Here is a 20,773-nt window from a genome sequence, read left to right on the forward strand (position 1 = left end):
GCGGGGTGCTCTATGTACGATAGACAATGGATAGAACCATCCTCACATGGCTGCTAGGTTAATGCCCTACATTCAACATGGCTGCCACATAGGCATGAGAGACATCTTTTGGAATTGGATCTAGTTACTGTATATAGTAGATCTGTGACCCGGAAATACGTCAGTCCCATTCTGTCTGCATTTTTTTTTGTTTTTTGTTTTTTTTACCTCAAAGTTTCCTAAAAGAGATCTGCTGATTGAAGAGGTTGGCCAGCTGGAACGGGCCAAGGTTCTGCTGTCCGCATGTCTACCGCTGCGCAGCTGCCGGCTGAACAGAAGCACACAGAGGACATACGTGTAGATTAATTTTCAATATGTCAAGTAGATTTATGGTTTGAGATATGAACACTACGTAATTTTATGTGGCATACCACTCCAGTTAACACGACTCAACTACTGTACAGTATTTGGATATTTAATTGCAGGCACTTAGACCCATTAGCTCTCTATTACTTTGTACACTGATGAGTTCGATTATGAAGAAAAAAATACTAACCTTTTTACACGTGCACCACTTTTCAGTCGTCTCCCTGACCTTGTACAGTCTGTGGCACACTAAACACAAAGATGGGTAAAGTTAATTTTGATAACTGAAGTTTCATGTAAATAAATTATACTTTTTTGACTCAAGACCCAAATTATAAATTCCATTCTAGAAACCCAAAGCAGCATCTATTGTCATAATATTCCATTCTATTTTCCACGGCGCTTATCCTCGCAAGGTTCATGGGAGTCAAAGTGATAAAACACAATAGCCATGAAACATGAATTAAACTATTTGACACCAGATCATGTACCTTTCTGAGTATCAAAAAAAAAAAAAATCTTGCAGCATTTTAATCCAGGAATTAAAAAAAACAAAGAAACTTTGTACTACGAAATATAACCAGTTTTGGGACCTACGTCTTGTGTTTTGGAAATACTGTATGCTTACAAAGTATATTTTCAGGAATATGCTATAATTTACGGTACATGTCACAGGTGTCAAAGGCCCATGGGACAGATCTGCACCTCAATATCATTTATGTGGCCCGCAAAATCTTGCTTGTTTCCTTGACCTCTGTTCAAATCTATCTGTCAATATAAAAATGATAATAGTCAAATGCAGAGGCAATTATGCAATATAATGATACACTTGTTGAGATTCCCATAAAGAACATATTTGGTAAGAGAGAAGACTGTTGTCCTCTCTCCAAATTCCTATTCAAATACATACAGCTTGACATTATGACATGACATTATGGGTTGTGATATACTTTTGACAGAATGCCAAAACTTGTCAACTTGGCCTCTGCTCTCAAAAAGGAGAAAAACTAATGAATTGTGTTGTGGTTTTTATATTACAATATTTCAAAGTTTAAATAGTTACTGTAGTCCGCATTCTTCATTTCACAGAAGACAAATCATTTATTTTCTCTTATTATATCCACAGCCATGACAAGAGTATAAACGAGTAACTACGTCCTCCTGAGGGCAACCATAACTACCATGTGGCCCCGTATGAAAACGAGTTTGACACCCCTGAGCTGTACATCGAGCAAAAAGACAAATTTCCTGGTGGAAGTACCTTGTAACATGTACCGATCATTCTGCATTGAAGCGCACTCGTTCTGACTGGCCGTTACAGTTGAGTAACATTAACAAAACGCTTACCGCAACACCATTCATCGTAAAAGTCACCCAGCTGCCAGGTGACCCTCGGCCATGTCATTTGTCACCACTCGGGACGCTGGCTCATTCTCCTCCTCATCGCTGCTCTTTGTCATCTTAGCCTAATCGGTTCACGTCGTTACATCGTATGTTGTGAAATTTCAAAGCCAAACAGCCAAAGTGCATGCGATGACTATGATGTCATCACTTTTAACCTTGCTCCTTTTGTACTCATTCGTCCGTAGGCGGCCTTTGATGTTTTATTTTTTTCCCCGACTCAATTGCAGCGAGATCACATGTGTCCCAGTAGCCTCACACCACTTCACTTATTGACCTGTGAACTCTATTATAGTCACATCACACCACCAGCCACAAACTACATTCAAAGCTCTTTCTGGTCTTCCTTGTGTTCACATATTCACTTCCAGAACTGTTGTGCGAGAGGATGCATGTGCATGTGCCATTGTGTGTGTCTCTCCATGTTTTGAGCCCACTCGAGCTGGAACAATGGATGCTGAACACGTCACTGGGCTTCATTCTGGAGATACTCGCGTTGTTCCAGGCACGGTAATCTTCAACTATGACTCAATGCTCTTTTTTCCCCAAGTTTGTGCTTCTCGTACAAATGTGTCCTGGACATATAGCAAAAAAAATATTTCTACTCTAAACTCATTTTTACCTGGGCAGTGGAGCAGAGCTGCTACAAACGCACTCGAATATATTCACCCAAACCGATTGTAGTTTGTAACGAACCAACCAAAACATTTTATAACTAAACATGACTAATACCACAAATGGACATGTAGCCATCTATTAAGGTTTTGCATATTTGTCAAATAAATCATTTTGAGTGCAACAGAATTAATGGAACTAGAACTGGAAATTTCCTTATGATACAATATAGTTGTTCAGCAAAACCTGGGGTGTCTCACACACAGGCCACATGAGTCATTCAGAGATATTTGTTTCTCCCTCAGAGAGCTGTTATAATTCAAAAACAGATAAATGTACTCCTCTCATCATATTATAACATATACTGTACACCACTGCTTCTAGTGTGGTACACGGGCTCACTGAGTTATATATTCAAACTAAATACTACATACATACATTGTCTTGATATTCCTTTAATTCACGGCAGTACAATTTTTAGGTAGGGTTCATTTGTATGGTTGATAGAGTGAGTTGGTTCAGTTGCGGCCCACGAATGGGTTAACTTTTAAGTACATGCACATGTTAGAGTAGCATCCAGTACAGTACATATTATGAGGTACCTTTTAGTTGTTTAACTTTGTTAAATACATTTGCATTTAATACTTTATAACTACTTGTTTTAAAACTTTCATTTATGATGGTACTTGGAGAGCTATTAGTTATTGAGGTGGAACTACTTGTGTACCTAATTGACTCCGCATTTTATTATTATATTTTCAACAACAAACTGCATTTGAAATTAAAAACCATAGAGACCTAACATACCTTAATTAAACTAACCAGTTTTTGTCCATGCTGAGATGTTAAGCACTGTTTAGCACACAAACCTTGAATGTAATTGTATATAATCTATGCAACAATCGACTATGAATCCAATGGAAAGGAAATTGTCAAAAAGAGGCACCAGTACATTTGTCTGGAAAAATCAATAGTTCTATGAAGATGAAAATAAATGGCCACAAAAAGGATGTGTGGATTCACAATGAAGGTATGTTTGTGTGTGTGTGTGTGTGTGTGTGTATAAGAGTGTAAGCTGACCTTAGAAGGAAGAAGGTGGTTCCAGTAAGGAGCACCTTTAGCATCAGTGCTACGACACAATCCCAGCCCCGGAGCCAGCAACGAAAGCCTGCTCCTCTTGGAGGTAGAAGGTCCTTCGTCTTCGGAGCATGACTCAGTGGTTTCGCTAGGCGACAGCAACCTCTTCTTGGTTGGCCAGTGGCCCGTTGATGACGAACGGTGCCCATTACTGCTGGGGGTCTTTTCCCACGGAGCTAGGCCATGAGACGAGGAAGCAGTCTGGGTAGCACTTCGCTCAGGTGGCGAGGATTCCAGCCCAGCATCCCACTCCGTGGCCTCTCCTGGTTCTTGGGGTTCTGTGTGGTGTGGGGGGGAAAAGGGGCCCGGGGGGCTTGTGGGGCTGGCGGGACTCGGGGGCTCGTATGTGGGCATGTCATACAAATGAGGGCTGGGCTGACCTCCGGCTGTGCCATTGATACAGCTCTCATTTCCAGGGCTTCCTATAGAATAGGTGGGTGTGCGCCCCCCATTTGGTGGCTCATGTCTGGATGAGCTTCCCAGAGAATAGCCCTGATCGCAGAGGTGCCCGTGAGGATCACACATTGGGGGGGATTTTGGAGAGAGTGGGGAGAATACATCGGGGATGGGCCTATCGTGATTGTGCTGGGTTGGACGACGGGAGGGGTTGTGGTTTGGAGAAAGTGGAGGAGATCTGGGCAACACCCCGGCCTCAGAGTCTTTGTGCTCCATTTGTGTGCAAGAATAGAGAGACCCACAACCACCAGAGCTCTTTACTAACCCCATCAACATTGCTGGCATTGGAGCTGGTCCACAAAGCACTCCTCCCTCCAACACGTCTATGTCAGAGCAGTCCGCCACATGAGGGCGCTTGTGAGTCAACTGGGGCTCTTCTAGCCCCCTTTTCACACCCAATCGAACAGGCCTTGGTTGTCCATCACTGTGGGACTCTGTGGAGGTAGAAAATCCACCTAACTGTGAGAAAATTGAGAGCTGATAGACCTTTTGATGTCGCAAATCCTCTTGGTCAAAGTGCCTGGCACCCCCCGGTCTAACCCCTGAGTCAGGGCCCTGTGCAGGTGCCGTGGGGGGAGGCAGGTCTCCCTCCTGGGCTGGAAGCTCGAGTGGAGCTTTTTTGTGAGATAGCTCCACATGAATGTGCCGCATGTTGTCTGGATGACAGTACTGCCTAATGCCTGTGCAAGAGGGTCCTCAAGCACCACAGGGCCAGAAAAGGATGTTCTACGGGATTGTGAAGTCCTACGGTTCTTGTTGGGAGACCGTCATCCAGTGTGAATTAGTAAGATGAGTTGCACAGCCCCTGACCGGAACAAAAGCATTAGCATTACTATTTGGAAGACCTTTAACAAAACTAATCATAACCAAGAGGCCAAAAAAAAAAAAAAAAAAAAACTTTTTAAGTGGGGCTAAAATTTGACTGAAATTGTATGTGCAATGTATTTTAATATAGTGTTAAAGCGTTAAGATCATTTCTTAAATACCTTATACCAAAATGTCGATTTAATTTTTGTGACAGGCCACGGTATGGGTTCCCTCAGAGAGCCATTATGACTGGTAACCACAGTCAATCACCTCAGCATATTATCGTACATGCATCTAATTGGTAACTAGTTTTCAAATCAGACGTCAATGAAAATTGTTAACTACTATTTGGTAATGATAATATATGATGTACAATATCCCACAATTTTATAATGTAAAGAATTTGAAATTTTGCTGTAAATTTGAGCATGAATCACTAAATCAAGGCACTTTATTTGGATTTTGCGATATATATATATAGTGGCATGGTGGAGCAGCTGTAGAGTGTTGGCCTCACAGTTCTGAGGACTGGGTTCAAATTCCGGCCCCACCTTTGTGGAGTTCTCCCCATGCATGCGTGGGTTTTCTCCTGGTACTTTGGTTCCCTCCCACATCCCCAAAAACCTGGCTTAACTGGAGACTCTCAATTGCCCAAAGATGTGATCGTGAGTGGGACTGTTGTTTGTCTCCATGTGCCCTGTGATTAGCTTGCAACTATTCCAGGGTGTATGTACCCTGCCTCCTGCCCGATGAAAGCTGGGATAGGCTCCAGCACTCCCGTGACCCTTGTGAGAATAAGTGGCTCAGAAAATGGATGGATGGTATTTTTTGGGGGGAAATGACAAGAATGTGATCACGCATCACTTTAAAACAGTAAAAGTCACTGCTTTCCATTTCCATTCTTTCTTGTTTGTATTTTTATAAAAATGTTGTTGTTCAACAGTGCATACATTATACACAACCACACATAAATGATGAATATTAAAAAAAATATATATCCCAGTTTACAGACAAACTGGCTTTGTGTGAATTCTGGGGCTGTTTACATGATCATGAAGCTGCAAGACTCACATGACTCATTCTGTACTTTGAATGGCAACAGGTGGATACACGTTTATCATACCTTCTGTCATCTAGTAGAGCATTTAATTGTTCAGCCTATCACAAATCATACATCATTGCCAAAGATAAATGAACAAAGAACTTTCATACAAATTAGGCGCAATTGAATAATTTTTCACAGGACCCCTGATGTTTATTACTGTTTACACAAGTGTACCACGGCAACCGAGTTGGGAATCTAGACGAAGATCCTTGTCTGATGACTAATCTTCACGAAGTACAACTAGTATATGGCAGCTACTTTTGATACACATCTCAATTTCTTCATCAACATCAATTTCCACTTTGTGTCCTTTCCAGACAAAAGATACGCGTTCAAGAAAAAATAATGCACTTTATAAATAAAATGATCCAGTATCAAACATTTTGGGTTTAGATGTGCATGACGGGATTCAAAGTTGGCTCATCTAATGGAATGTCTCGAAGTGGAAAAAAATAAAATCCACCTCACCTCTGTGCCTGTCCTTCTGTATTTCGGGTCACGCACACACACAGCATCTGGAAGATGTGTCAGGGAAAAATACGTCTACAAAAGCAACATGTCTACCACCAACGGATCTGCAAAGAAAAGACCAAGTTTCAAAATCTGTCAACAGGAAGTGGAAGTGATACATGCAATATTTAAAAAACCTAGACTACAAGAATTAAATGGCATACCATAAAATTCTCTTAAATAATGACCTTTGATACATTTGTTTCTGATTGCTCATTAATAATCTTGAATTGTGAAACCTACCAAAATGATATGTCAATGTTGCAACTGGCTCCTGAGTGAAGGTCCTCCTGAACCAGCGGTGACTCTAGTGGGACTCCATCTGTGATTAGCCGATAGCCACACACGGCCGCCTTTCTCACCTGGCCGTGGTTTACAGAATGACTGTGACATCATGACAGGGTCATAACACTCAGGTTCCCTAAGAGATAGGAATAATACAATAAAAAGTCAATATTATGTGGTTCTCATTTTGGTCTGATTATGTGCCATAACTCTACATTAAAACTCCATTTATGGTAGATTTAGGATGGTCCTAAGAATATATAAACCCACAGGAGTCCACTACTTGGTTGCAAACAGCAGGGGCGTTGTGACCCAGTTTCAACTACAGGTAATTTGCTGTCAAATAATGACCAACATGACATCAGCTATGGGAAAGCAACATTATTATCCTTGTATACATCACTGGCATTGAAACAGAATTTGCATGCAGAGATTCTCCCATCAAATACAGGACAAATACAGAGGCAAAATATACATAAAATGCAATCAAATATCTAATCTTACATCCTGCAGAATTTTGAAGTATTGAGTATTGTATTCCAAACATAGAAGATCAAAATTATAAGAGAGTATCATAAGAAAACTGATCTCTGCTGCTAAAAAGGAACAAACTGGGATGAAGCTTGCTGAGGCATGCCTGACCCACTTGGACCAGAACTTGGGAATATGCTGAGGGGAATGTCAGAGTGAAATGTTGTCGTGGTAACAAGTAGCCCAAGGATAACGGTTCCTTTGTACTTGACCACAAAGAGGAAGAAGAAAAGTAGAGGGAGAAGCAGAGGTGTTGGTGTTGGGGGGATGCTTGGGCCAATGGTGAGTTTCGTATGGGTTCTCAAAAAACGGGTGGGGTGGGATGTTTGGTAGAGATGTTAAAGATGCTGCTCCAAGAAAATATTCACAAAGTTGAATAAATAGTTCTTGTCACTAATGCATGAATTTTAAATGTAGCCAAAATTGTCAAACTAGGAATAGTCTTATTACCAAAGGCTTGACTCCCTAAATCATTTTATACAACAATAACACCAGTCTGCTCTTCCCGATTATTCCACCTCGCTGGCAATTCTTATTGGTGGGAGGTGGGAAGAATCATCCAAATTATCTTTTGACATCTAATTATGTTTCTCCATTCCACCTGCATCATCAATTTATACTTCCAGTGAAAGGTTTGGACACATTTTCCCATGCTATTGAATCGGACCATGTGAAATTATATTGTATATATATTATACGGATCTAGAAGTATTCAGATCCTTTGCTCAGTATTTAGTAGAAGCACCCATTTGAGCTACTACAGCCACGAGTGTGGATGATGATTTACTAATAACTTGGGTGCTGTCCACTTCATTCTGTCCATTCTGCTTGCACTCCATAAATTTACAGATCCAAACCACATGCGGAAAACATCTCTCTATGGTGGAAAGATGGCAGAGAGATGAAATATAGGGATAATAAGTTAATAGACCTACTTTGCGATCAAAAGGTGTGTGTGTGTGTGTGTGTATATATATATATTCTTCAAAAAGATGGAATATCTGTCAAACGGGAAATAGTACCAGGTAGTGCAGACAAACAAGATCAATCACCTAAAGACAATCCAAGGGATGAATGTTTTGTCACCTGCAGTTATTCACATGACATATGGCAGCATTAAAGTGGGTTCATTTAGGAAATAGAGGTAGAACACAAAAAGTCAGGTACAAAAACCCTAGCATGCAATCATCTGGTGCGTCTGAAGTTAAGGCCCATTCCATTTACTAATGCAGTAAATAAAGGTAACTGATGATTTAATGGATACACATAGGGAAGGAAGCACCAAAAAAGTAATACACGGTAGATCCAGTTTACAAATGAAAAGCAAAACATACCTCCTAACCTTGTCAGGGCAGGTGGGGTCCCCTGAGGCAAAGGCCCCAAAAGGGTTGGACAGAAGGCTGGGGGATGGGTGAGAAGAACGATAGAGAACCAAGAGTATTTATAGTTGGCTATGTCAGAGCTCATTGGAGCACCCAAACGCCCAGTGCTCGGTCCCACTTGATTTCTGACCTTATTTTGAACTGGATAAAGAAAAAACTTGGCAGAGGTTAGCCAATTGATCTCTGTCTGCCAGCAGCTGAGGAAAAACAAGGAAGTTCACCTTAGGTGAGCTCCTGGGTTGCTCAACAGGTGGGTTACTACTAAAATTGAGAATAGAATTTGAGTTTTCAAAAAAAGGAAAAGGCTTCCAGAAAATGTAATTCACACTGCTGATCTACACGGAACTTTAATATTACTGGTACATCCTTGTGAGTAAATCTAATGTACAGGACCCATAGCAGTCAAATATATATGGAATAACAATCAGCAATGAAATATCTTGCATATATTGTTAATACATTTAGTCACACAAGTCCTAGCTTATTTTGCTTTTTTTGGCATTCATAGAGGAAGGGGAAGTACAATAGGAGTGGTTGAAAAGGAGTGAATTATGGGTGGCAAAAAAAATAAAAACAGTTGACACAGAAACAGAAGTGAACAACTGGACTGAAAATAGATTAAATCTATTTTTTTTTACAACTTTTAAAAGTAAAATTAACCAGTTTAGAAACCATCACTATAGCACTCTACAGTTCCACAGACATAAATAAGAAAATTTCCATTTTAAACACAACATGAGTAGATCTTCAAGACAACACTGGTAATTTCCCAATTACTGTACATGAATGTAAATACTCCTTCAGTATTTGGGCAGAGCTATGAGAGCTTTTGACTTTGATTGTAATTTTAAATCTTTGGGGACATCCCAAACTTAAAAAGCATGCCCTAAAAATACTTCAACTCATTATACCACTGTTATGTTTGACATTGCACATTCACAATTAAGCATGGAAAGCACAGATGTTTCTGCTTGACTGTGGTAACTATACACCAGCACGGGCTCTTTTAGGCTTCCTAAATCAGACATTTGAGTTGCTATGCTAAGCCTCAGTAAGATATACGGTGGAGAGGAGGGGGGGGGCAAAGTTCAGTCAGTAACTATGTTCAGAAAACCTCTGACCTGTGTGACTGCATCATGACACCTACTTGCCACAAACAAATCAATGCAGAATGTAGGCTATTCAAAATTTAATCAAATTTAGAAACAATAGAAAATGTAAAATTTGGATCAACACCAAATTCAACCTAATAACACTAAGACATTATCCATCTATAGCCTATACTGCCAACTTTGGCCAAGAGGCGGGGTACACCCTGAACCAGACGTCAGCAAACTACAGAGCACTTGTTAGATAAACAACCATTTACAGTCACATTCACAACTATGGGTAATTTAGAGTCTTCAGTTAACATAACATGCATACTTCTACAATATGACAGGACAATTTAGTACTGGTAGAAAAGCCATACAAGTGCAAGAAAAAAAAAACATGTAAACTCCACAAAGTGAGACTAAACTGTGAACTGTACCTTAATTTCCTGAAGCTATCAGTTTTAAAAACTGGAAAAATGTTGAGAAAAAGACAGTGGTGCTTTAAGATAGTAGGTACCTCAATTCTATTTTTCAGATATAAGTCATTGTTCAGGTGATTATCTTAAATCTGTATTTAGATGTTTGCCCTGTGCTTGCATGGGTTTTCTCTCAGTAGTCCGGTTTCCTCACAAATCCCCACAACATGAATGGTATGCTAATTGAAGACTAAATTCTCTGGTTGTGAATGTAAGTGCGAATGGTTGTCTATGTGCCTTGCGATTGCCTGACGACTAGTTCAGGGTGCACCCAGAGTCCTGTCCAAAATCGGTATCCAAGTTGACCAAAGTGTACAACGTCCACTGAATTAATGAAAAAAAAAAGGATGTTCATGTGTGTGATGGATTAATGGCGTTTCCGTTCCTTTCAATGGAAAGCAGATATAATTGTTTTGAGTTACAAGCATGGTCACTGAATGGTTTTGGAGTGTGTTTATGAGAAACTCATCTCTCAAGGTAACAGTGTAAACACCAAGAAACTTTCCTTTTCAATCTGCAATAAGATTAATTGTTTCCTTCTTGGCTGGTGCCCTCACCATCAATGGGTTTTGTGGACATTTTTTCACAAGCCTTTGATTGAGCAAACAATGAGCACGTCAGCTACCTCAGCTTATAGCTTATGGATCACCACCCTTTTGGAAAAAGAAGTCTACTTTTTGAGTTTACAATTACTGACATGCAACTGTGTGTTAATGATTTATCACTGAACACAAGGGAGGATACAGATAAATGTCAATATGCAGTATGATTTCCACCAAGCTCTACAAGTGATTACAATATCTTCAAAAAAAGTGCTTCTACAAAGTTCCTATGAAATCACAACATTCCATCATTGGTGAGCTATTTTTAGAACTGGTTATGGGCTACTCTAAGTCTTCGGGGTGACCTGGTGCCTGGGCCCCCAAAGAAATGTAGACGTTGCTAACCTTTCTTTTGTATAACTCTGAAAACTAAAACATAAAGCTATATTGCACATTTGAGCCACATTCTAAACACACATTTGTAGGACATAAGATCCAACAGGTGTTACATACATTTACCAGTATTCTCAATCCTGTAGGGTTAGGGTTAGCGTTAGGGTTTTTGGTGTCTTCCAATCAATATGTAAATTTGTAGCTCTCCACCACCAATTTCTCTCGATTATCATATCAGCTTTGAGCGAGACTGCAACCAATTCGTTCTGAGCTCTTTAACTTGTCTTACACAGATGCATACTTGAAACACAACACGAGATGAGACTGTCCTCTGAGTTTAGCCATCAACATGGTGATTAGATTGCAGGAGCCGTGTACAGTTTGGAAATCTGATGTCACCTTACGGACAAGGGGATGGAATGACAGCTGACTCAGTATGAGTATGTGTGATTGTGTGTGTTCATGGGTGAAAAACAGACCGGGAAGCAAGGCAGAATGTGACAAAGAGAAGAGTTGATTGAAACTTCTGAACCTCTTTGTGACACGGTGACTCACACACGCAAACAATAGCCAGGCAGGAGAGTCACTGCCACCTAAACTAAGCTGGCTTGGTTGAGGGGACTGTTGATGAAGAGGCTGTTTGACACAGGGTTCCGTTCTGTGTCATTCTCCCAGTTAGTCTTTCTGTCATGTGGCCATTTTGTGATGATTCAACCAAGATGGGCTCGATGACATGACACAATTTACATACAGTCAGTTTAGGAATGTTGACAGTGGGAAAACTTGTGACACTCACCCTCGACTCCGGCGAAGGTTCTCGTCTGTTTCCTCTGTTTAGTCGGAGAGGGTGTCTTCGAAGTGCACTGGGTCAGGCCGCCTTGTCCCTTTTTGCTACTTCCTCCAGGAGAGTTGAGAGTCGCCTTGCTTTCTTGTTTTGAGCCTTGGTTTTCCTCCCTGAGACACACGCGCACACACACACACAACTCAAAAAGCCATCAACAACTCTCAGCCCCCCCACCCATCCATGCCTCTTACTCTTTCTCTAGCTGCCCCCTCGCCCTCCCATTCGCGCCTCTCCACACCATCTCGAGCACAAAAGCCCCCTCACATGCTTGGTTCTCTCGTCCTCACCCCCTCATCTCTTCCTTGCATACTGCCCTCAGCAGCTCCTTTAAAAGCTTCGCTCAAGATCGCACCCTCCCTCGTACTCTTTTACTGATTTCTTCCTTCCTTCCTCTCAGCTGTTAGTAGAGCGAGCGAGGCCTGCTTTGCTCACTCAGCAGAGCAAAGAGGACATGCAGAGTAGGGAAGTAGGGGGGTTATGCTATCAGCTGATTGGCTAGAGAAAAGAGGGGCCAGCTGGAGTAGTCGGGACCCTGATAGGCCAGGGAAGGGACTGAGAAGGAGGGGTGGCGGTTGCGGGCACCCAAAGCCATGCCCACCTGCTCCTGTTTGGTTTGTTATGCAGTCGTAGAAAAGTAGCACTCTTATAAAGTGTGTGTTTGTTTTAAATATTTGCAAGTGACAGATTCAGGCGCAGTGGAGGCTCTCTCCATGTATGGCTGAGGGGACGTACACAAGTACAAATGTTTTACTTTGCCTCCCCCCCCAAAAAAAGTACCATTTACTGTACAGAGACGACAATGTTGTCAAGGCGATCACTATTCATATTAACTTTCCACGATCAAGTTTTTCTGGGCCGATCACCGAATTTAGAAAAAAAAAAAAAAGATAACTGATAACCGATCCGATCACAAGATGGAGCAATGTGTCAATGTAAATGATCTGTCCACTTATTGTGTATACTTACGTACTTAATAGCTCATAAATATGTTATTTACAATAATATATCTTTGTTCATCTATTTATGCCAGTGAGGCATAGTGACAGACAGAACTAATGGTCTTCTATTAGGTGGCATCAAGTGCATACATTAAATAATCTTTCTACTTTTTGTGACACTTTTTATGTATTGTGTGCTGTGAGGTTTTTAATTGTAAAATATGTGCCTTGGCTCCATAAGGTTTGGAAATGACTGCTCCGGTTAGATTATGTATTCTAATCAACTTCACAACATGACAGAAATTATGAATGATAACTTACTGTAATTACATTACTTCATCCACACCAAAAATTTAGACCAGGATTAGACAGAATGGCAGCATGTTTACATACAACCGCAAACACGAGCGCTAGCACCAGTTTGCTAGGTTATATTACATTTTGTTGCCTGCTTTTAAGTAATATAGATAATGTTAAAAAATATGTCATTTTGGGAGATTGTGACAATCTTTTTTTACATTAGCAACTCCAATGCAAATAGTCCATGACTGTTTTTGTGGCCAAATGGAAAGTGGGAAAAAAAAAAGTGCAACAGTAGACTCTTTTGGCGTGGAGTTTTGTTTCGAGACAACAGTGATACCGTGTATGACTCTTCACATCGTCATGAAATGACAATGCAGCACAGTTAAACAGGAATTATTTAATCCGTATTAATGGGCAACTTTTTGCAAACCGCCTCAGTTTATGAAAATTTTCAAAAACGCAAAGAAGCAAAACTCACTTGTAAACTTGTGATGTAAATATAAATGCAGTAACCCCTCCCTTCCCCTCCCCTCTATTGATATCTACACGCATGCATGCTGTGTGCAGCATGCGAGGTCCGCAGCAACTCCGGCTTGCACCAGCTGAGGTCTTATCTCTGGGAAGTAGTGCAGATAGAGAATGTGGAAAAGTTTATCAGCTGAGGACCAGGAGCAGAGAGTTAGGGACCTGTGCATTGTGCCATCTGCATGTAAATAAGGGGCACGGTGTTAAGGTGGCAAGGACTACGCATTTTGAACAGCATGGCGGTGCTGGTGGGTGGAGATTCAGGGCACAACAAACATGCCTGAAGCTGTAAACAAGACGAGCAACGCATGATTCTGCCAGTCTAGCTTTGTTGCAAACATGCACACCTCATTGGTTGTGCTTTATCTTTATTTAGCAAATGTGGGGATTGTAATAAGACTTTTGCTGGTCCTGGCATGTGAGACCAAGCTATTGATAGTATAGCGCAACTGCGTTACCCCTTGTTGACCGTTGTTCAACTTTCTGTAAATTTAACACACATGGTTTCATTACCCACATGTAAATATAATGCTTGGCCAAGAAAAAGAACTGCAGTCTATAGACTCAATAGGTAAGTGCTTTCCCTCTCAATAAGACCATTGCACAAAAATGTTAATTGAGATTAACTGAGGTACAGGGTAGTTCCTAAACATCTATGTGGGAAGACATCTAACCTTGACCGAAACCTGTGCTACTTCGTTTCACAAGGATCACATTTTTTTTGGCCCCCATCACACATAGAAAGTATGATGTAAAACTAGAAATGGGCATTGCTGCTTCACATAGCAGGGTTCTTAAAAATAATTCAATAATGACTTTCTTCCACCTACCAACTCACATTTCTCTTCATTCTGATCTCATGTTGTTGCCATCCATATATGGAAAAAAAGGCGTTTTGTCTGCATAAGGGGCCACCCCTCACATTCAATGGCAGCCCGAGTGCAGTCGAGGGTACAGCAGGCATTGAAAACAAGACTGACATTCCATTGCTAACATGCATTGAAGAGCTATGGCCCATAGCACTGTTTGTTGTGATTTCTTTATGACAATATTTAGGGGCGGGAGCTTTATGCATCATTTCAAATGACCATTTATTTATAACGTGAAAATTGTGTACTCAGATTGACTCGTTGGAACAGGGAGGCGAAGGAAAAAGGTGGAGGAAGGGTGTGAGAGTAAAGTGTGTGTATAATGTGCTTGTGAAGAAGATAGGAGGGGGGTTGGTTGTTGTCACACTTAACATGTTTAAAGTGGATGAACCTCCCTTGGATGTGTTAAAAGTATACAAGTTTGTAGTCTAGTCCATGATCTTAAAAGTTGGGAGTGTTTGCAACTTGGAGCAGAAAAGGCAAACAGGAAATCTCCAAGGTTTCACCATTTCCACAATTGTGAGCAATGACAACTTTGTCATTACTATGACGCAACGGCCAGTAATTGGCGTCATGACTATGATGTAACTACTTAGAAATACGGAGGAAAAATTGCTTCAAATAAAATAAGATGTAATTATTAATTTTACTTAGTCAGTGCTAAAGTAGCAGAGTCAGTTTTAAATGTTGCAGGATTAATAATATCATGTCACAATGCATTTTACAGGACGCTTTTATTTTGAGTGGTATCACCAAAAGCTAAATTCCAAGTTGGATCCCACACCCACACGGTCTTCTTTGTATTTGCATGTGTAACAGATTTAAGGTGTCTGTGGGAAGGCATGTTTGAGCAGCTGGGTGTGGATGCAGGTTACAAAGTGGGAAACACAAGTCTACTTACTTTTAGCATAGATTGTATTGTCCTGGAAAACCGCAGGTGTGCCCTTTAAAAAGAGATATACTGCCGACAGTTTACCATGAGCCCACCAATCCGATCCAATACAAGGGTGTTTATCAGAATCACCTCATCCACTGCTTTTTGTAGATAATGGTGAACTTCTTGTTTGACAAAAATGTTACAACAGGAGGCGTTTATGGGTGTCACCTTGTCTGTCACTCATCATCAAAGTGTGAGTGTGATGGAGCCCATCCCATCTAACTTTGGTAAAAGAACGGTACATCCTGAACTGGGCGTCAATCACAGGTCACATATCTTCAAAAAAAAAAAAAAAAAATCTAACTCACATTCACACTCATCAGAGCTTTAGTCTTCAATGAAACTAACATGTTTGTTTCTGGGAGTAAGCCAGAGTACTGTATCTAGGGGAAAAAAAACACACACAACCACAAGAAGGCGGAAACTCCACACAAAATGGCCAAATATGGATTCTAAGCCCCAACATCAGAACTGTGAGACTGATGTGCTAAACTTTTGATCACTGATCTGCAATAATGAAATCCATCAATCTATCAAATATTTAGTCAAGTCACTTGTTTTTGTAAACTTTTTTTCCCCAAATGTAAGCCATTTCAGTTCATAACATGTAATGACTTCCTGTCAGTGTCATGATCCTGCTCCAGCCTGGGCTGGGCGGGTGTCCGCGGTTGCGCTGATTGGAAGGTGCACACCTGCGCCTCATGCAGCCTGATTATGCTACGGATCTATATGACCGCGATGACAACTGGCCGGCGCCAGTTCGTATGATCTTCATGTCCCATTCGTGTGCTCCGGTATCCCTGATTGAACCTGTGTGTACCGACCTTCGTCCGTTCTCCGACCAACCTTGTAAGCCTGACTCCTTTGATACTTCTGCCTGCGTTGATTGTTCTCCCGTGTACCGTCTCCTGCTGCACCGGACTGCCTGCTCGATCCCCTACCTCTGCATATAATAAACGCGTCTCTTGTTGAACTACCTTGCGTCTTCCGAGTTCCTGCATTTGGGTCCTACTCTCGTTTCCGATGGGACGTGACAGTCAGGGGCCTGGCAGTCATCGTAATGGGGGGGGTTCTCACTAGCTTCATGGTGGTGCCCCCTAGGGTTAGGGTTTGCTAGGCCCCTCGGGCTGGTGACTGCTTGGCATTGGGGCTATCCTCTCATGCCACATGGCCACTCCCTAACCTACCCCCGCCAAATCGTTCCTTTGTTGGGCACCTCTACTGACCCACCTTTCCAACATATAAAGGACACTGTACCACACTCGGGCTGAGTGGGGACTGGCTGCAGGTTGTGTGGGTGCCTTCCTCATTGGGGGGGTTGCTCTTTGAATTCTGACAATGCCACTTGCTGAGCTGTAAACTGGTCCCTCCTGTGGTCTAAGCAACTACGCAGACTTAATTTAGTTTGTAATATATCTTTCAGCTTGCCCTGACTGCCAGCAGTGTAAGAAAAAAAATTCTACATTTCACTCTGCCTCTTTTATCTAAATGAGCTGTAGATGGGAAAATAACTGTGGCCATTTCAAACAAGCTTTGGGATGAAAGCATCACTCAATACAGTGCACACTACAAAGCCCATCTTTATCAGATGAGATAGATTGTCTGAAAATTATGTGAACTGCCTGAACTTCCAATCACATGATTTGATTGAGACACCTTTAATAATTAACTTATTTTTACACTTGTAAAACCAGTGGTTCTCAAAGGGCACTACAGGTACCACAAGTGGTATGCAGACTCTCTTTGGAGGTATGCAAAACAATCACTGAATTAAATTTTCAAAATGTTTACATTTACTCTTTTAGAACTCTCTTTCCAAACATTTAGGTACAATTTATCAGTACCACGAACCCTCACAGCTAACATGGATATTTGACTTTGAGGCACTTGTAGAGCCAAGTAATTTTTGAAATTGTGCTTGGTGTAAAATCTTTGAGAAACACTGACTTTCACCATTGCCAGAATAAGAGCAAACGTTACCCAGTTTGACCCTGAAACCGATTTAATCCCTTAACTTCTTCGAACAGATTCAGCCTTAGAGGTTCCCCTGTGTTAAATTCTTCCACCCACAGGAGACAAATTGTTCAAACATTTCCTCACGTTACAAAAGAAATATGGGGTTGAAAAAAACAGGACTGTAGAAGAAAAACAAAACCACATGACTGATATGAAGCGGTAGAAATTTAGTGAGACGCTCAAGGGAACAAACGCAGTGAAGGGGAGGAGTGTGGCACCCTGAATCTTTGGTGACAGGCCGGCCCAACTCAGAGGATGGAATGTTCCACAGAAATATGCTGTCTATTCATGAAGGACAGAAAAAATGTATACCTCTCTCTACCTCTATTCACCCTCACATTTTTAGGATCTTAATTCCGCTGCTTCGCAATCTGCCATTTGTTTGCGGTTCCCTCTTCATCTCACTGTATGTCTGCCATTCCTCAATCCCCTTTGGGCATCTCAATGCAACCTTCCCACAAACCCTTTAAAATTATGTTTCCTTAGTGGTGTAGACTGGTCAAAAGGAAATGAGTCACTCTAGCCAGAAAGTTTGTAATAGAATGTAATTGTCGTGTTGAATCATTCATTAGCGAACTGGAGAAAAAAAAAAAACAACCATACAGATCCCTTAAATTCCTTACAAGGCACAGCAGCTCATCAAGTTCGGTTTGGAAGGGGGCTATGGCAGGATCAAGGGCAGGGAGAGGCCATGGAAGGGTTAATCCAGAGATCAGTGCAACACACAAAAACAAACCTACAGTCCTTAAGCAGCAGTTAGAAGATTTAGTTTGTGTTGTGGAAGTTGCAGCTTGGCTTAGAGCCTCAAGGCAGAAGTTTAGAGCTACAAAATTCATGTTACCAAGCACACCTGGTTGCGTGACAAATATAGCTCAAAGCCATCATACGTCATGAAAAAATGTGAAATACTCAAAAGCGTGAAAATACCATGGACCTCTGAAGGAGTTTGATGTACAGTTGAGAGAGAGCAAGAGATTTATATACAGTGTGCAAAAACACACGTTACCTTTGTTGTCTTTTAGGTCAATTGTTTACATTCGCAAAAAGTAACAAACCCAGATAGTGAGGCCGTGCCTTTGTATGCTCCTGAAAGGTTAACTGACAGCACACCTGGGGATGCATTTGAGGCCACCCCTCAAACACTCTGCTCACTTGTTTAAATTAATGGGAAACTCAAATGAAAATGAAATGAAAACACAGAAAGAACTGTGGAGCTCCACAGGTCTGGCTATTCCTTGGGTGCAATTTCCAGATGCTTGAAGGTGCATCGTTAATCTGTTCATACAATTATACACAAGTATGGACATCATGAGAATGTCCAGCCATCCCACCGGGGATGGGAGGGGGACGGGCTATGCCTGAGATGAATGTCTTTTGGTCCAAAATGTGTGACTCAACTCCAGAAAAGTCAAAGACCTTGTGAAAATGCTGGATGAAGCTGCTAAGGTCACTATCCACAGTGAAACGAGTCCTGCACCAACATGAGCTGAAAGGCCACTCACCAAAAATGAACTCATTGCGCATGAAGAAAGAAAAAAAAGACAGATTGCAGTTTGCAAAAAGACACCAAGCCATAGACCTTAACTTCTAGGGACATGTCTGGTGAAACAAATGTGAAAGTGTTTGGCCAAAATGGCCAATTTTACATCCTGAGGAAAAAGGCTGAAGCTTGTGGATCTGAGAACACCATATCAACTAAGAAGCATGGAGTTGGCAGCATCATGTTGTGGGGCTGTTTTGTTGCAGCAGGACCTGGATCTCATCATAAAATAGATGGCATCATGAAGAAAGAAGATTACATGGAGATATTAAGGCAACATTTCAAGACATCAGCCAGGAAGCTAAAACTTTGGCACAAATGTGTCTTCCAAATGGACAATGAGCCCAAGAATACTGCCAAAATGGTTAAAATGTGGCTTGAGGATAACCAAGTCAATGTCTTGGAATATCCATCACATAGCCCTGATCTGAATACCATTGAAAATTTGTGGGCACATCTGAAAAGGCGTGTCCAAGCAAGGCAACTGACAAACCTGACTCATTTATACCAGTTCTGTGAGGAGGAATGGGGTAGGATTCCAGCAGTGTACTGTCAGAAGCTTGTGGGAAATTACCCAAAACGAATGACCCAAGTCATCCAGTTCAAAAGTAATGCTGCTCCATACTAAGGAAATGGGTGTCAACTTTTGACCTTGAAAAAGAAAACATGAATTTATTTAAGAAATTCTCTTTATTGTGTCATTTAACAACATGAAATAATTTTGGTGATCCTGACTGACCTGAAACAATAGAGGTTTAGTCTAATTTGACTTCAGACAGTGAAAAAGTGTAAACTTCTAGTTTCAACTGTATGTTGTCATAGAAACTGTGCACTGATACATTTTAATTCTAAGTTGGACTAGACCTAATTTTCCTTTGACTTTTAATTCTTAACAGAAATGATTAGGACAAGCAGTTGGAAAGGAAGGTAATTTTCTGTTCAAGTATTTGCTTTGGGATGAACTAAAACAGATGAAGAGCCATCTCTCAGTTCTAGATGAACATGATTTTCATTGTTGAGAGACACTATACCGGATGACCTGCATTAGTGTACAATGATGCTTATGCCACACTGAGATGCTAGGTCACATGCTACATGCTATCGTAACAATGCCAATGTCATCCTTGTTCTTTTTATATTTGCTTCCATCCAGTTAGTCAGTAGTATTATTTGACGCATACTCTTTGATGGCTGTCTTCTCTGTGAAGCTGATGTGTGCAACAGCAATTAAATATAAAATCATATCTGTTTGCTGTGAAGTGGGAGCTGCTTTTTTCGGTGTGCTGGGGCGGAATGTTGGCTAGCACATCTGCCTCCCACTTCTGAGGACTCTGGTTCAAATCCGGCCTTGCCTGTGGGTTCTTGCCCAGTTTACTCTGGTTTTTCCCTACATGCCAGAAATCTGCATGGTAGTTTAATTGAAGACTAAACCACAGGGATCACAGGGGTTGTGCCTGTTCTAAAAATAGTGATGGGACATTGTGATTTCCTCGGGATGTTTGTAAAAGTGATCATTTAGAAAAGTAAACACTTGCAGAGATTAATAAAAATTAAGTGTTGCCATCCATCCATTTTTTGTACCACTTATCCTCACAAGTGTCACGGGCATCCGAGAGCCTATTCCAGATATTTGAATAGAGATTCGAGAGATGGAATACACCGTGTACTGATCAACAGCCAATCGGCGGGCACATATAAACAACCATTTCCATTCACACGAAT

General features: G+C 41.3%; 1 protein-coding gene across 2 annotated transcripts in view; it reads right to left on the reverse strand.

The window, feature by feature from the left end:
• Positions 1–20,773, reverse strand: part of LOC133499679 (atos homolog protein B) — a 34,020-nt gene that overhangs the window by 6,123 nt on the left and 7,124 nt on the right. The window contains exons 1-7 of one of the 2 annotated variants that reach the window (XM_061817951.1): positions 12,115–12,400; positions 11,876–12,033; positions 6,620–6,797; positions 6,335–6,441; positions 3,442–4,759; positions 536–594; positions 208–307 (exon numbers count right to left, since the gene is read on the reverse strand). In XM_061817951.1, coding sequence (XP_061673935.1) covers positions 208–307; positions 536–594; positions 3,442–4,605 — 1,323 coding nt within the window. In that variant the 5' untranslated portion in view covers positions 4,606–4,759; positions 6,335–6,441; positions 6,620–6,797; positions 11,876–12,033; positions 12,115–12,400. Of the gene's footprint in view, positions 1–207; positions 308–535; positions 595–3,441; positions 4,760–6,334; positions 6,442–6,619; positions 6,798–11,875; positions 12,034–12,114; positions 12,401–20,773 lie in introns of those variants that run through there. The other variant, XM_061817950.1, reaches the window with a different exon arrangement.

This window comes from Syngnathoides biaculeatus, chromosome 4 (assembly GCF_019802595.1).
Source record: "Syngnathoides biaculeatus isolate LvHL_M chromosome 4, ASM1980259v1, whole genome shotgun sequence".
In the NCBI taxonomy this organism is placed as follows: Eukaryota; Metazoa; Chordata; class Actinopteri; order Syngnathiformes; family Syngnathidae; genus Syngnathoides; species Syngnathoides biaculeatus.